General features: G+C 38.0%; 1 protein-coding gene across 1 annotated transcript; it reads left to right on the top strand.

Annotated features, from left to right (window-relative positions):
* The first annotated feature begins 1,871 nt into the window (after positions 1 to 1,871).
* LOC130720321 (calcium-transporting ATPase 4, plasma membrane-type-like) lies at positions 1,872 to 11,842 on the top strand. The gene is made up of 7 exons (XM_057570949.1): positions 1,872 to 2,321; positions 7,443 to 7,497; positions 7,587 to 9,526; positions 9,608 to 9,766; positions 10,118 to 10,289; positions 10,379 to 10,677; positions 11,290 to 11,842. Exons 1-7 carry the CDS (start codon positions 2,151 to 2,153, stop codon positions 11,593 to 11,595), a joined length of 3,102 nt encoding a protein of 1,033 aa, XP_057426932.1. The 5' UTR covers positions 1,872 to 2,150; the 3' UTR covers positions 11,596 to 11,842.
* The last annotated feature ends 6,122 nt before the right edge of the window (positions 11,843 to 17,964 follow it).

The raw sequence follows: 17,964 nt of genomic DNA, 5'->3' as shown, positions 1-17,964 counted from the left end.
TAACTAGATTCCATTATCTGTCCAACACATCGTCGAGTCAATTCAACCTTGCCTTATTGAACCTACAGACTCACACGTGTCTAACTAGAGTTCATTGTCTCTATAATACGTCGTCGAGTCAATTCAACCTTGCCTGATTGAACCTACAGACTCACATGTGTCTAACTAGAGGCCATTGTCTCTATTATACCCTAAGGCAAATGTCGATTCATCGATAAAGACTTCAATGAATAACATTGTGTTTGGTTGTGAGCAGAGAGATAGAGAAGAGAGAGTGGAGAAGAGAGAAGTTGAGTAGAGAGAAATAAGTGAGAGATAGAGTAGATTTATTGAGTTGTTTGGTATGGTAGAGATAAAGAAGAGAGAGATGAGAAATAATGGTGTGGAAGAGAGAGAAAAAATTGACTTTAGATTAAAAAAATAATTTTTGGATGTCAAATACAAATAGAGACGGTTTTAAACCGCCACTAATTGCTAGAAACGAAAAAAAAAAAGAGCCAGCCGTTATTGTTTCTTTTCTCTCCAAATTGGAGATACCCCGTTTTGGGGTGGACCCCACCTTTGCAGCCCCCTCCCCTTGCCTCTCTCTCTCACCAAACAATGTTAGTTCTCTCACCCTCCCTCTATCTCTCTTCCTCTTCTCTCTCTCTACTCTAACTCTCCACAACCAAACACAACATAAGAGTGCTAAACGCACTTAGGGACCTTTCAAGTCACATCGACTCATCCTTTGGATTGCTAGATAAACTGCTCAAAGAAAAAAAAAGGTGCTATCGCACTCAAGTTTTCCTTACACTTAGATCGTCGACTCTTCCCGTTTTACAAACTCATTTTTAGATCCTAAGTCTTTTACAAGAGATTATCGTTACTATTTGAAATGTTATATCTTGGGTTAATGTATTATGAATTTCATTTACAAAACCAAGTCTTATTTCCTTTTGTTCTAAAAATCCTATATGTCAAAAGATCCCAATAACTCCCTAGTAATTTCCCGATAAGGTTTCGATCCCTAAAATGGCAATGGCTCAGACTTCAGGTCAGAGCCTACCTAAGATTCTCTCAAAACCCCGTTGGAAGCAGGCCAGTACTGCCTCTAGCCCCGGTAGAGGCCCCTATTGCAAAGTTTCGTCTAGGTTAATTCTGATGACAATTACCGGGAGGAGGTTAACAACATGGGTTTTGGTTTTGTTATGAGAGACATGAAGAGCGACTGGATCATGGGTGTGTAGCGGCACGAGAATGGTGGGACGTCGTTTTTGGCTAAGACTCTAGCGCTTTATCAGGGGCTCTAGCAAGCCTAGCATCGAGGCTTTCACCGAGTGCTTTGCGAGACAGATTTACGGATTGTAGGGACTTAGTGGATGCCCTCGATGATGCGAATGCGAATCGCTTCATTTCTGTGGTAAAGGATATCAAAAAGTTGTGCTGTCAAAGCGAGATTGGTTGGTTTCCTGCTACTGGATTCGTATGGTGTGCATTGGCACAACAAATTGACTTGTCAGATCTGGTGCTAGTCTTACGATGTCCTGTATTAATGTTATAGAGGTTCTCATTGTGATTTGAAAATTCTCATGTTAAAAGAGTCCTTGTTAGTTCGGTTGTTGTTTCTTCTTGTATTTACTTTCTGATGAATAAAAAAGTAATTTTATTTTTAATGCTTTGAAAAAAAAAGTAATTTTATTAATAAAATATTAATTGAAATATTTTAATAGCATACTTTTGAAGAGCTTAAAGGAGGTACACTAACATTGTAACCCATGATTTCACAGAAAACCAATGCCTTTCTTTCCTTTTAACACTTTAGATCCAATTTTGAAAATATTAAATTATAAAATTCTTTCTATAAATTATATAATAAAATATTACTCCCTAGCTGAAGATGAAGAGGCTCTAAAGATGTTTCGATCTAGAACCACTTGATTGATTGATTCAGATTCAGAATCAACGGGAACCAGTCTTTATTTAACGCGCAATATCAACGAACAGTCCTCCATTTCAACTCTCCGTTCTGTTTGTGAGCGCGTGCTTCCTACTGGCTCACGTTTAATCCCTTTCCATTCTTCTTCTTCGTTTTCTTTCCACTCAGAGCTCTTACTTCATTCAAACAAATCCTCTTCTGGTTATGCTTTGGAAGAGCGATTTGTAGCTAAATGGAGAGTTTACTGAAGGATTTCGAACTGGAAAACAAGGATCATTCCATTGAAGGTTTGAGTAAATGGAGATCTGCTGTTTCATTGGTCAAGAACCCTCGCAGAAGGTTCCGCAATGTCGCTGATCTCGTCAAACGCCTCCAAGCACAGGAGAAACTCAAGAAAATACAGGTCGGTCTCAATCTCAATCTCCTTTAATTTCTCTTCTCTTCTTCAATTCGATTCCTGTGTTTCTCTTTCTATCTTTGATTTTCATGTTGTTGACCCTAAATTAGGGATAGGATTTAGGAATAGAAAGTAGAAACAAACAGAGGGAGTAGCAAAGTTATAATGGATGGATGGATGCCAATTAAAGTGAAATCCATTTTGGGTAGGAAAAAGCAAACCAGAACCCCAAGGACTCTAGTAAAGTAGCAGAAAGTTGCATTAAAAATTAGGCTTAATCTTCAAATTGGTCCTGTGCTGAACTAGGTTGCTCGCGGGAAATTTTTTAGCAAAAGATCCTATATTTTGTAAAACGTGTGGAGCAAATCGGGGCTCCAAGTGAGCGATGACACGGCGAGACAAACACATGACTAATTTGAGAAAACTTTTTTTCCTGCATGATTTATTAGTTGAAAGTGGTGACTGAATGGTGACCAAATCAAATCAAATTGGGCACAGATAGGGGAAGAGGAACAGATTCTGAGTTTACAATGTTGTTTATTCATGGCTGGCTCCTCACGTTTAGAGGGGTTAATAGTAATTAATTATTTAATTATCTACTTTCAAAAATTCAATAAATTAGCTCAAATAATAGTTGTAGACTTGTAGGATGTTTACTTTACCCATTTTAGAGGACTTGACCCTATTTATGCTATGTTTTAGGTGATAGCTACAAATTTAATTTGTTAATGCTATTTTTATGAAATTAATTTCAATTAAAAATGAGTTTCAAATTAAATAATGCATACGTAAAATTAAATTTCTTACCACGCGAGTGGTTGGTTCATGCAATACATATTTTGTTCCTCTTAAAGATAGATTTTGGGTTCGAGACTTATAAATAAAAAAAATAAAATAAAAAATCCCAATCAAACAGGATTTGCCTACCTGTAAGAAAAAAAATTATTTTCTGATAAATTTAATTCTTAACCTGACATGAAATTTTTGTTTTATTTTTAACGAACATTTAAGTGTGAAAATAAGTAAGGCTTAATAGTTCTTTTGGTTCCTCACTTATCACTATTTTGCACTTTTGGTCCCTAATAAAACAATTAGCACTCTTGGTCCTCCATATTGCTTAATTTTTTGTAAAAATGATCCCTATTTGGGACTAAAACGGTAAAAGTGTGTAAATATGAGGGACTAATTTTACTAATTTTTTCTGGAGGGATCAAAAGTATAAAATTGTGATAAGTGAGTAACCAAAAGAGCTATTAAGCCAATAAGTAAATAACAGATTCACCAAAAAATAAAAAGGTGGGAAAATAACAGCCTTTTTATCCCATAAAATATGACTTTTTAAATGAGATGTTATGAATGATGAAACGGAGATGACCGTTTATAAGGGGTGTTTGATTTCGCTCATAAATGAATTTTAAAAGAATTGAAAGCACATGGAGGAGCACTATGCCCACATGCCCAGTGGCCACCATAACTGGATTTGGCATGTTTTGATGTTCATGAACCCTCCGCACTTTACTTTTAAATGGCACTAGCATATATGCTCATCAAATATAATAAATATTAAATTATGAATAATGCTACTCACAAAAGATTGTCTCCCGAAACGATTCTATTTTTAACATACATGCTCTTCAAATATAGTTGTATAAAGATTTCAAATCATGTTGTAATTTGTAGTATCTTTTAATGCCACTCTTATATAAAATTAAAAGAATAAAATATGTCGTCACACGTGCTCACGTTGTGCTTCGTCACGCTTGAGCTTTATGACCAAATACCACGAAAGTTTGAATTTCTTTTGAGTGGGTTGGGTTGGGTTGAAAAGGTGGAGATTCATATATTTTGGCCGGCCTCACCTAACCAGCTCATTTTCTTTTTAATTAACAAAAACATAAAACGATTTATAATATGAAAATAACAATATGGGGCAGTATGAAAATAAAGATTATTGTCGTAGAAACCGAGTACAAAATAAAGAGAAATAATATGATCATTTTTTTTTTTGAACTCAATATGATCATTTAAATAGAGAATATGAAACTTCTCTTTTTATTTAATTATTATATAGAAGAGTGAGAAAAAATAGATTATTTTTATATATTTTTATTGAATATCATTATGTAATTTTATCTTTTTTTCATTTTCCTGTTTGTGAGTTTTACTATATTTCTCTTTATTTATTTTCTTTCCCTTATCAAAACTATTAAAAAGAACAGTACATTTCTCTTATTAAAAACTGAGCTTTACGGCATGTGAAATTTTGATTATCGTGTTTCTAGGGTGACATTAAAAACTAAGCTTTGTTTGTACAGTTAACCTTGATTATAGAAATACCTTGAACTCTAGGCTTTTAATTCAACGTAGTGACAAGTGCAAGCAACGAAACTTCCTGGAACTTTCCCTTGGCCAGAACAATTACCTAATATTGTTTGACAAGGACAGAAATTTTGGTGTCAGCAAGTTGTTGAATAAATTTGAAAGAGTATTTAGTTTGGATGGCTCTACCTTGACGATAGGGTTGGGATGGGGCACTGTAGTGTGTGGCACTCTTTTATGTTATCTTTGGATTGGATATATTGGATTGGATGGATGAAATATAATAAAATAAATTGGAGTAGAATATAATGGAATAGAATAAAATAAGGTAAAATAAAGTTCCCATTTCATTATATTTATGTTTAGATATTTATGATGGATTACAATCTTTATTGAGAGCTTAATTTTGATATTTATCAGTACCAAACTTCACGCTACGTAGTTTTAATTTACATGACATTGTGAGTGTGACAATAACTTGTGCTAGAGTGAAGTAGAGCAGGGGAAAGTCAACGAAGCGCAATGGAAATCAGACATAGGCATGAGCCGGAATATTTGATACACACCAACAAACCTTTAAAACACCTTACATAAGACAGTAAAAATTAACAGCCCTTAGACTAAATCTAAGTTTAATTCTTAGAAAAATTGGTGGTATTCAACTGATTTGAATTAGTCGTATTCAATTTTTTTATTCAATTTTGTTTTTATAGGCAAATGTTAGTTTTGTTAGTATATTAGTATAAATTATCCCTCATCAGGGTTCGAATCCTGGCCCTTCACCTTCAATTACCCTTAGCTCAACCATGTGAGCTACCCATCCAAAATCCAAAATAGAAAATCCACATGCATGGACTATTATTTTTATTGACTTTTATCTTATAAGCAAAGTATATATGCTAGATTATAACTGGTTCAACCATGGTTGAATCCAACCTCAAGCATGAATGAGCTGAAAAAGAACTCTTGGCTACATTACAAAGGATGAGTTGGATCGAGATGAAAGACAAGAACGGAACACATATTTGGGGGAGGGGGGGAACAAATGATTTATGAAAAGGAATGCACAAAACCTCCCAGCTTAGTTTTAAAATAAAGCGACCCTATCTGCATACTAGGTTTTACATCTACATTCCCCTGAACGCCTATCAAACATAGATCCTTAGGGAAATTTGCCCGACAAACCTCCTTCCCCTACTACTTCCGCTGGAAGAAGTTCCGAAGGACAAATATTTAGAGCACTAATAATATGGACATGTTTATGTAAACAACTTAATTAATTGCTTATGGCTTTAAGGGCCTATCCATAAGCTGATTTATGAAAGTTTGTTGAAATAAGCTCAAAATAGCTTATAGATTGGTATAAACACTTTGATAGAGAGCTTGTATCGGCCAGACAATGGGAGCATTTAGGGAATAAAGTCCTTGAGCTACTGCTTTAAGAAGGATGTCCACCTGTTTATCTTCATGGTAATACCTGTGAAGTTTGGCTACAAGGAAGTGCGTATGGAGAAAGGCGCTTTGAGCTAAGTGGGAGAAAATACCTTGTAAGTTGAGAAGACGATGAAGGGAAAATATCTGTCACTTCAGAATTAAAATCTCCAAGGTACAAGACTGGTCCAATATTGTTCAATTTAGAACACAATTTGTCCCAAAGATGGAAAGTATGGATTTTGAACCATGGAAAGCATAAAAGCCAAAGGGCCAGTGGCTCTAATGAAAGAAATTTGAACCCTTCATAAGCTTTACAAAGATTGAGTGTCTGTTGTACTAGGAAGTGTACAACAGGAGCCATGCATTAAATGGCAAGTCTCAACGTCTTTAATTCTTAAGGACGTTGTCTAACGGCATATGCTCCTAAAGACTATAAATATGCTCATGAAAGAATGAAGAGGGATAGACACCAGAATTTGTGCTTACTGTGCATACTATAAATAGCACTCCAAGCTCACATTCATTTCATTCTTTTATTTATTGGCAAAGTTTTCATTCATTTATTGTATTGTACATCTTGTACTAACAAAATTGTAAAACATTCTCTAAGCTGAGTTTTTAAGTTTTAATACAATCCTCGTTTATTGAGTTGAAATGCTAGACTTGTTTAGATTTGAAGAAGTTAATTCTCTTGTTTTTCAAAAATCTGTTGGTTTTAGCTTGAAGAGGCGGAGTCATTAGTTGTAACCTAAAGAGACAATAAGAATACTTAGTGTAAATTCGTGGAAGTTAGAGAAAAATCAGAAAAGTGTTTTGGGGAGTGGATGTAGCCCTAACTGGATTGGGTGAACCAGTATAAAAATCAAAGTGCGTTCTTCTTTCCCTTTACCTCTTTATTTGACAAACATTGAGGGATTTGAATTTGGTCATAAAAGAGCATTTTAAAAACGTTTTTCTGCTTATACCTTCTGTGTGAACCGGTTTTATAAAATCATTTGTATCGTATGTGGTTCATTTGTCTGAACCATCGTTCCTTCAGTCCTAAGCTAACAGACAATACATTTTTAAAGAACTTGCTGATCCATTTGAAGGCTCTACAGATGAATAGCTTTTCCATCTAGTTTTTGAAAAGATTTTCAAAAACACATACAACCCCTTTCTTGTGTTTTTTTGTTACTTCAACTTTCAGTGTGATATGATAAAGGATAATGTATTTTGATTTAGAGTAAGGATATGACAGTCTATATCCTAAGGGCATGGCTATAACCTCTTCTAGATGCAATGACCATTATTCGCCGATAAACCTTTTCTAGGATATATATTGTCAATTAATTTTCACTGGTTTGATCATGTTAATTTTGTCTATTCAATCAGGGAACCATTCGGGCTGTTATCTTTGCCCAAAGGGCAGCACTGCAGTTTAAGGAAGGTAAAGTTCTCCAATTCTTGAATTAAAATTCATATAGTTGCGTTAGAACTGATCATTTTCTATTGATGTGTGTTCTTTTTCTTATGTAGCTGTTGGTGCAACTGAATACAAGCTGTCAGAAAAGACGAGAGAAGCTGGTTTTGGTATTGAACCAGATGATATTGCTTCAATTGTCCGAGGCCATGATCACAAGAACTTAAGAAAAGTTGGTAAAGTTGAAGGGATAGCAAGTAAACTCTCAGTCTCAATTGATGAAGGTGTCAGTCAACACAGTATAAATAGCAGGCAAGAGGTCTATGGAGTCAACCGTTATACTGAGAAACCTTCTAAAAACTTCCTGATGTTTGTTTGGGATGCACTGCATGATGTAACGCTAATCATTCTCATCGTTTGTGCTATAGTTTCTATAGGTATAGGGCTTCCCACTGAAGGGTGGCCAAAGGGTGTTTACGACGGCGTGGGAATCATACTCAGTATATTCCTGGTAGTCTTTGTTACTGCTATCAGTGACTACAAGCAATCCCTGCAGTTCCAGGATTTGGACAAAGAGAAGAAAAAGATCTTTGTTCACGTCACTAGGGATGGGAAAAGGCAGAAGATCTCAATTTTTGATTTGGTAGTGGGAGATATTGTTCATTTGTCAACTGGTGATCAAGTTCCAGCTGATGGGATTTTTATATCAGGATATTCTCTGCTAATTGATGAATCAAGTTTGTCCGGTGAGAGTGAACCAGCAAATATAGAAGCAGAAAGACCTTTTCTTCTTTCAGGAACCAAAGTACAAGATGGACAGGGGAAGATGATAGTTACAACTGTTGGCATGAGGACTGAGTGGGGGAAGTTGATGGAAACTTTAAGTGAGGGAGGGGAGGATGAGACTCCACTGCAGGTGAAATTGAACGGAGTTGCTACCGTTATTGGAAAAATTGGTTTGACTTTTTCTGTGCTAACATTTGTGGTGTTGACAATAAGGTTTGTGGTTGAAAAAGCACTTTATGGTGAGTTTAGTAATTGGTCTTCTACTGATGCACTGAAGCTACTGGACTATTTTGCTATTGCTGTAACCATCCTTGTTGTTGCAATTCCTGAAGGATTACCATTAGCTGTGACACTTAGTCTTGCTTTTTCTATGAAAAAGTTAATGAATGACAGGGCACTTGTGAGACATCTCTCTGCATGTGAGACTATGGGTTCAGCTAATTGCATTTGCACAGATAAAACAGGGACATTGACTACAAACCATATGGTGGTTGATAAAATTTGGATTTGCGAAAAGACCACAGAGATTAAAGGTAATGAGAGTGTGGAGAAACTTAAATCAGAGATATCTGAAGAAGTTATAAGCATCTTTTTACAGGCTATATTTCAAAATACTTCGTCAGAAGTAGTCAATGACAAAGAAGGAAAGAAGGCTATTTTGGGAACACCAACAGAATCCGCATTATTAGAATTTGGCTTGCTTTCAGGTGGTGATTTTGATGCCCAGCGTAGAGACTATAAGATACTTAAGGTTGAGCCTTTCAATTCATCCCGGAAGAAGATGTCTGTGCTTGTGGGTCTTCCTGATGGAGGGGTCCGAGCTTTCTGCAAAGGTGCATCAGAAATAGTATTAAAATTGTGTGACAAAATTATTGATTCTAATGGGACAGCTGTTGATCTTCCTGAAGAGAAGGCAAAGAATGTCAATGATGTTATAAATGGCTTTGCCTGTGAAGCTTTGAGAACTCTCTGTTTGGCTGTCAAAGATATAAATGAGACTGAAGGAGAAACCAATATCCCTGATGATGGCTATACTCTGATAGCCATAGTGGGAATCAAGGACCCTGTGCGCCCTGGAGTTAAGGAAGCTGTTCAAACTTGTCAAAAAGCTGGAATAACTGTCCGCATGGTCACTGGTGATAACATAAATACAGCTAGGGCGATAGCTAAAGAATGTGGTATACTTACTGAGGGTGGTGTAGCCATAGAAGGACCTGCATTTCGTGACTTGTCTCCAGAGCAAATGAAGGATATCATACCAAGAATTCAGGTAGTGTTCTCATTGTAACTTCTGTGGCTTTTAATTCTCTTTTTAGATGGTGTCTTTCTTATGTGCTTAATATGGCTATAGGTAATGGCACGATCTTTACCTCTTGACAAGCATACCTTAGTAACCAATTTGAGGAATATGATTGGTGATGTTGTAGCTGTTACTGGTGATGGAACCAATGATGCTCCTGCGCTGCATGAGTCAGACATTGGGCTTGCCATGGGCATAGCTGGAACTGAGGTTTGTGCCTATTATTATTCATTGGCTTAATATGGTGAATTGATGGTATCACATGTAGCAGTCCAATGTACTGTGCTTGTATAGTTGCTGTGCATTTTGATTAAGAAACAAAAGTGTTATCTCCAGTTCTTGTTATATTATCTGCTGCTAAGTTGTTAACAGTTTTCCTTTCCCTCTTGTCCCTCCTCTCCTCTTCTTTCTGCACTGAAAAGGAGCTATCTTAAATAAATAGACAAGACAAATTGTTAAACAAGTCTTTTGTTATGTCTTACCCGTGGTCTATTTTATGTGAATGCCTGGTTGATTATATTCTAATACTTTTTTTTTCTTTTAATTATACCTTTTACACAGGTTGCCAAAGAAAATGCTGATGTCATTATAATGGACGATAACTTCACTACTATTGTCAATGTGGCGAAATGGGGACGGGCCATATATATAAACATTCAAAAGTTTGTGCAGTTTCAACTAACAGTAAATGTTGTTGCTCTGGTTACTAACTTTGTTTCTGCATGCATTACTGGTATGTTGATTTATAGAAGAATTTTTTTCCATTGAATTGCTGAATCTGTTTTCAAGGAACTTAGATTAAGTTTTCTTCTTTATTTTCAGGATCTGCTCCACTCACAGCTGTTCAGTTGCTCTGGGTCAACTTGATCATGGACACTTTGGGTGCACTGGCCCTGGCTACTGAACCTCCTAATGATGGACTTATGGAAAGACTCCCAGTTGGAAGGAGAGCCAGTTTTATCACCAAACCAATGTGGAGGAATATCTTTGGCCAAAGTATATATCAACTAATCGTCCTCGGGGTTCTCAATTTTGACGGGAAGAGGCTACTGGGCCTTACTGGCTCAGATGCAACTGCAGTGCTGAACACTGTGATATTCAACACCTTTGTATTTTGCCAGGTGAAGTATCGCATATGCCCTCTCTAAAACACAAACTTTTATTTATGGCACAGAAGCTAATTGGTGGTTAAACTTGTCAAAGAAACTTGTTTTTTATCCACACAGTTTATACAAATCTGGAAAAAATTGAACACAATTGAAAGATTTTCTGGATCAAAATTCATTTGAGCTTATGAATTAATCTATAGTTTGTATATAGGCATTATTATTACTATACGTGATCTTTCTTTCTGAAAATAATTTATGCGACAGTACTTACTGTGAATAAAGGAACCTCCTTTTTGTACTGATGGATTATAAATTAAAAAGTGTTGAAGTCTCACATTGACTAGAGATATGATTAAATAAGTCTTTATATAGGGAAAATGAGAGGGTGAGCCGGCACAACGGTGAGGTTTCTGCCATGTGACTTTGCGGTCACAAGGATTGAGCAATCCTCCCTAAGCTAGCTTTAGGGGGTTGAGTTGGGCCTAACCCAAATTCTAAGAAAATGTTGTAACATGTTTACAGTTCTCACCTTATTGGATCTATGATCCTTCAACATGCCTTAAAAACTACATTAAAGCATTCAAGATGTTAACTGACCTTGTTCCATTGCAACTCTTTTGACAGGTGTTTAATGAGATAAACAGCAGAGAAATTGAGAAGATAAACATATTCAGAGGCATGTTTGACAGCGGGATATTCTTTACGGTAATTTTCTCTACAGTGGCATTTCAAGCAATCATAGTTGAGTTTCTGGGTACATTTGCCAACACTGTGCCCCTAAACTGGCAACTCTGGTTGCTCAGCGTGTTAATTGGAGCAGTTAGCATGCCTATTTCTGCTATCCTCAAGTGCATCCCAGTTGAAAGAGATACTACTACAAAGCACCATGATGGTTACGAAGCACTGCCTTCTGGTCCTGAGCTTGCATAAAAATATGGAACAATCAGATTTTGCCTTCCTTTCACTATGCACATGTTGATGAAATTTTGGCCTTTGTGCCTCCATGAATGTTGGTAGATTTTGAGAAACTAATCTCACAGAAAAAGTGGGTGAAAATCCACACACCAACTACTGACCAAATTACTTTCGGTACGAAAAAGAAGTTTGTTTTGTACAATACTTGAATATACTGCGAATGTGCAAAACTTTTTGAAGTCTAAGTTTCATTTTTTTTCTCCTTTACCTGTTATCATGCAAAATGGTGAGAAAATGTTAGCAATATACTTTTTAAAGCACTCTTGAACAAAGTCTATATGATTGATTTATCAACACATTTAAAATATAAACTAATTACATGGAGTGTTTCAAATAGTGTGTTTAAAGGAGTGTTTCCCCTATCTATCCAAGGGATGGAAGCCTTTGGTGTCCCCTCCAGTCAAGAATTAGGCTCTCACAATGAATAATCAATATACTTTTATCTCATGTTTTTCTTCATTCATGGTTCGATATTCTGGTGTCCTAGGCGTAGAGGAACCACACCAATCCATCTCGAACTTTGGTTAAACTCTACTGCGGTATGTACGGACTTTGTAAAAGTAAATTAATTACATGGAGGGTGTTAAATAGTGTTAAAATGAGTGTAGTTAGCACTGCTCAAGAGGGAATAAGTACACCCTCCTTAATGCATTTAATAATGACAATTTTCTTAAGTTGAAACTATTTCTTAAGTTGAAACTATATGTTCAGTGAATGTATGCTTTTTATTTTTTATTAAATTCTTCTCACAATTTCAGCACGAGTGTTGGGATAGGCGAGTCCCTCGTAAGCGTGGGACCCGCCACAGATACCAGTAATACAAGAGATAAAGACTCCAGATTGATCATGGGCGGGCTCTCAAACAAGGACAGGATTGCCTAAGAAGGGCAGTCTTGGCAAGACAGGGAGAGTTGGCCCACGAGCTGGATTTGGGCTTATTTGCATTCTTGTATCGGGAATTGGGCCTTGGATATGTGAGGCCCAATTCCCTAGATTCCTTAGGGTTACAATCCATCCGCTATAAAAGGGGGGTCCATTATTGTACTTACTCATTTATGACATAGTACACATTTATTTCATCGTATTTCCTTATTGGTGCTCTGCTAGGGCTTGCTAGAATATTCTCCTAGATCCGGTAGGCCTCTAGTACAGAACATCGTTACCGTCTGTGGCTCTGACTTAGGTGCTTTTCCAGTGACGTTGAGAAGGTACGAGCTACAGACTATGAGGATAAGGTCGAGGCGTCACCATCGTGCACCGCGCCGGCGAGCGATACGATGACCACATCTCGATTCAGGCTGCTCAGTCTGAACCCTAGATGCAGCAGGAGGTTTCATCCAGGGTGGCTCAGCCGCGAGTGACTCAGTCTCAGGCGGCTCCGGTGCTAGATCCGCTTCCTAGATCTGCCCCGGAGCCAGTAGTTGGTCCAAATGTGGGCCATGGGGGTGGAGGTCCGACGCCAGCTGGCCCAAATCTAGGTCAGCAGGTGGGCGATGGACCTTTAGGTGCTTCAGATCTGCAACTAGGCATCACTCTGACGTATGTGAGGCAGGTTTTGGACACTATACAGGCAGTGCAGGGCCATAATGAGCATCTGTAGGCTCGGTGTGGTGAAGGTCTCCAAGAATGCGACTCCTAAGGACTGACGATTGAGGTGTTCGATTAGTCACATTTAACCACTATGATCCACAATTATTGGGTGGTGAATGCTTGATTAGTTGAATTTTTAATTCCTTAGGATCTTAGTTGTTTAGATGGATTTTTAGTCTTGGTCGGACAAGTGCAATCAATAACCTTAAACATTGTGTTAGCTTTGGCAACGATAGTGAATGTGGTGTTTCTGATGGTGGTGTTATGATGGTCTGACGATTCTCCTTCTTGGGTGTGCTCCTTTGTCGGGGCACTCCTACTTTGTGAGTGTTGGGTGCTCAACCGGTGGAACATGGAGAGACATTTAAACGCACAAGTTACTAAGAATCCAAGAGAAGAGGCAGGGTCATGTAGAAATTGTGTGTACATGGTGTTTCACTGGTGGTTCCCTATATAGGAATATGTTATAGGTTTGAAGGACATGTTAACATCACTCGTGTTCATAGACGTTTTGTGCTTTGCGATCATCCCTTAGATCATCTAGGTCGATTGGCCTTGCAACAAGATGATGGATGGTGAGTTTGCCTACTACTACGCTTACCCTCGAGCGAGGGGCACGTTCTAGGGTTGTGAGTAATTGGGTTTAAAGATTTGAGAGAGCGATATGTTGGGAAATGTTTTTATCTTATATGATGATTGACTATCTGATTGGACCTTGGTCATAGTTCGTAATATTTCCTATGTTCAATGGGTTGGCTTCTAGATCTCTACCTTAGTGGATCATGACGCCTGAGTTATTAGTTGTCATGTGAAACAATCCCGTAAAGGTGGTGGTCGTCGCCTTGTTATAGGTCTCATGTTAGTTGTCTCTCGGGTCATACAGAGTGTGAGTTAGTTGCTACGATGTCTAAGTCAAGTATGGCATGAGGAACTCCATCTGAGGCTACGCGCTTCCGAAGACATGTTGATTGGTTGCAATTACATCGGCCGGCTATAGTCGTATAACTCATCTCATATCACTACAGGTCGGTTACCTCAATTTTAGTCTGTTACATCTCTATAGGTCAGCTAACAACAAGGGTGTCTTGTTGTGAGATTTAGAGACAAGCGCATTGAAATTCAACTTGTGGAGATAACTGAGTTAGTAGTCCCCTAGCTTAGGCCTTCACCTTTTCCTATGGTCGAGCTATTTGGGCTGAGTCCAAAAGACATGTCGGTTGAAAACGTCAGGAACAATAGTCCCCTACCTCCAGCCTTTACATTCAGTGATAGTCGAGCTACACGAGCAAGGTCCAATAGCGTGTTGGTTGGATACATCCAAAAATAAGTCTCAAGATAATTGTTTATGGTGTTGTTTATGGTATGTGGCATGGGATGTTTGATGGAATTATTTGTGGTTTTTTTTATTTATTTGCTCATTTTGCAAGGATTAAGTGATTCTACAAGAATAATTTGAATTGGAAGGCCCAACTAACACGAGTCTTGGTTCTTTCAAAATGTGCACCCGGATTGAGTATAGGGAAGTAACTCTTACCCACATACCTCTCATTCAACCTTTTGTTCATTCATATTGCATCTAGTTTCGCACACTAGTTTGGCATTTTCCCTAAATTTCTTGGTTTACATACCTTATTACTGAAACTATGCTTATGCAAATTCTATTTGCTCTAGGTTTGATGCTTGCTTTTGAAATAATAAGAGAATGATGCACGGGTGAGTGAATCTTGTGGGACATGTGGATAGTTAGATGACAAAGACTTGAGTGAGTTTTGAGAATGTGCAGTGCGGTTATTTGTGATGCTAATTTTGTGGGAATGATATATGAAGTAGAGCCTCCTTTTAACCTTTGTATTGAGTTTACACTCTTTTTGACTGTGAGGTTAATAAAATGAGCACACATGTGCGAATGAAGTTAAGTGAAAAAATCAGTGAGGGAAGGAAGTGAGTAAGGGAATGGGAGATACTTACCTCATTAAGAACACCCCCAATCATTTCCCTACCTTTCAAAAAAAGAATTTTGGTCTAGCTTCCTTCTTAAGTAAGAGCATGAGGGTGTGGTGTGGATAGACGCATGAACATCCCTATGTCTAGATCCAACAATATCCATACATGAGAATATTTTTCTAGTTATCCAGCAAAGAGATAAAATTAATGTTAAGGGCATGTTTAGATGTTGTATATTTCGATCAAGAAGATTATGCCCAATTTGACAAATTTGACATCATTTGTCAAATTGACAGCTTGAGTTCACTGGAAATTTTCAAAAACATCTTCAAGTTTTCAATTTTGTCTTGGTGTGAAACATATTCAATTTGTGTAACTTCGCAAACCACAAAAAGAATGTTTTTATTGCATGTTTTATTCTTATCCTTGCTTGGCTCCCCCCTCTTTGTAGGTATGCACTGCTCTGAGGATTCTGAGGATTGCTACTTAGCTTGTTGATCCAAAAATTGCACAAGAAACTTTAAGATCCAAACGATAGTGGATGATTGACAATGAACTTAATCGTTTGGCACAACGGATAAGCGAGAGTAAATGAAGGGAACAATGACACACAAGGTTTGTCCTTGTAGCTTTGCTCTTGCTTGCACTTGATTGAGTCTTGTATACCTCAGCCAGTTGTCTTCTTCTTTGCAGATGCCTTCTTCTTGTCATCTTCTTGCGTTTCTTCTTTAGACGATATAACGTAAGGGTATAAGAGTAGATTCCTGAAATGCAATTCACATAATATATTTAATCAGTTCACTTATGCTCTATAAAATTGTTATCATTCAAAACGTGATAGACGATATGATTAGCTTTTGAACTTAACATTGAGGACTAGGGTCCTTAGGTTATCTGGAATTGCGGCTATGCTATGGCCTCCGAGAAAGGCTGAAACTTTGGAGCCGCCTGGGTGAGGTCCACCTTTCTCCTGTGATTCCTCATGAGGTCCTCCACTTGAACTTGCAACGTCTGGTTTTGTTGGCCAAACTCATCCACCCCTGAAAGTCGCGCCTGCATGTCCTAGTTTTGTTGTCGGAGCTCTTCCATCCCGGCCATCTGGGCTTGCATCGCCAGGTTCTACTGCTGCATCTGGGCTTGCATCGCCAAGTTCTACTGCTGCATCTGGGCTATCAACGCGTCCATGGCCTCGTTCGTTTGTGGGATCGGGCCATTAGAGCTGTTGCCGTGAGATCTGGTCTCTACCATGCTGGTTCAAGGTTGAGAAGAAGATCAATATACCTTGAGGACTCGGGAAAAGTTTTTCCGAGACCCCATGGTGGGCGTCAATGTTTCGATAAGGGATTCAAAGAAAATCGAAAGCATTAAAGACTTAGAACATATGAGGTATTATTTCAATGGGTAGAAGATGAGATACATGGAAGGGCGGAAGTCTCTTGTTTATAGTGGGTCGACCTCCAAACCCTAGCTGAAGGAATTATTACGGTGTCAGTTGACTTGTGAACCAATCACGCCCATCGAGGAAGCGCAATCATTACATGGCCGCAATCATTACACTTCTTAACTTTTGACCATGTGTGTAATCAAAGGTCGTCATACTTCCTCGTTGACGAGTGGATGTCTTCTTGTATGGATGGGCCTTGCTCTTTGATCTTCTGGCCTTGAGGTATAGACTCCATCCGTTCGGCCCAATTCCAAGAGAGCCACCCAGCCCTTCGGATAGAGACCCAACCATCTAGTCCAAAGTCCATGACAATCCAAATCTTTTTAAATAATACTACTATAAAGTGAATTTAGGACGTAAAAGCAATCGTCTATTTGAGAAAACCCACTGGTTGGACGCAATTGAGTTGAACGAATAAGCCTCACTTGAGGAGTTGAGGTGCATAAATTAAAAGTAAGTTTTGGACACATTCAGGTTAAAAGACACGGAGATTGGGAAACCGAAACTAGTTGACATAAAATTACATGTAAAATGAAAGCTAGTTTCTGTCCAACGTTAATCCACACATCTCCTATTTTGGCCCCATGAATTATATTACATCAATTCTACCACATTGTTTTAGACAATAGATTTGTTGATAATTCAAGTTTGAGTTGGAGTCTCACATTAGTTAAGTATGGGTTAGGAGAATATTTTATAAGAGATGTGACGCATAAACGTAATGCCTTATGGTTTTGGGTTAAGATGTGGCATCAATATCTCTTGGTGTCTTGCTCCTCGGCCCATGAGCTCTCATGTCTCCCCTAATAAGTGGTATCATAACTGATGGTTTGTCGGATCATGATAACGACTCCTTGTGTCGAAACTCTTCCAGCAGAGTGGCGGGTTCCGTTGACGCAACGAACGACTACTGTACAAGTGTGGATAGCTTCGGCGGAAGGGGTCATTATAATGTATGGTGACTCGCACTTGAGGGGATATTGTAGAGAATTCAAGTGTGAGTTGGAGTCTCACATTGGTTAAGTATGGTGATGATAAGATTTTATAAGAGATGTGACACATAAACCTAATGCCTTAAAGTTTTAGGTTAAAATGTGTCGTTGATATCTTTTAATGTCTTACTCCTCAACTCATGGGCTCACTTATCTCTCAAACAAAATTGTTACAAAAAACATATACTGCTGAGATAAATATTCTCCAAATACTTGTAAAATAAAATAAAATCAGCTGAAAGTACTGATTATTCACTCAAGTTGTGTGCTGTAATAGATTGAAGAACATATACCAATGAAAGTGGTCACAATAATTTCTACCAGTTTCCACTAACATTCTTTAGTTCAAGTCAA

This window comes from Lotus japonicus, chromosome 5, assembly GCF_012489685.1.
Source record: "Lotus japonicus ecotype B-129 chromosome 5, LjGifu_v1.2".
Taxonomy (NCBI): Eukaryota; Viridiplantae; Streptophyta; class Magnoliopsida; order Fabales; family Fabaceae; genus Lotus; species Lotus japonicus.
The sequence above is the reverse complement of the archived record's forward strand: the minus strand, read 5'-3'. Positions and strand labels throughout refer to the sequence as shown.

Coding starts and splice junctions, on each gene's coding strand:
- LOC130720321 (XM_057570949.1), top strand. CDS start 2,151: ATGGAGAGTTTACTGAAGGATTTCGAACTGGAAAACAAGGATCATTCC. Junction 9,527..9,607: donor ATATCATACCAAGAATTCAG/GTAGTGTTCTCA, acceptor ATATGGCTATAG/GTAATGGCACGATCTTTACC. Junction 10,290..10,378: donor TGTTTCTGCATGCATTACTG/GTATGTTGATTT, acceptor CTTTATTTTCAG/GATCTGCTCCACTCACAGCT.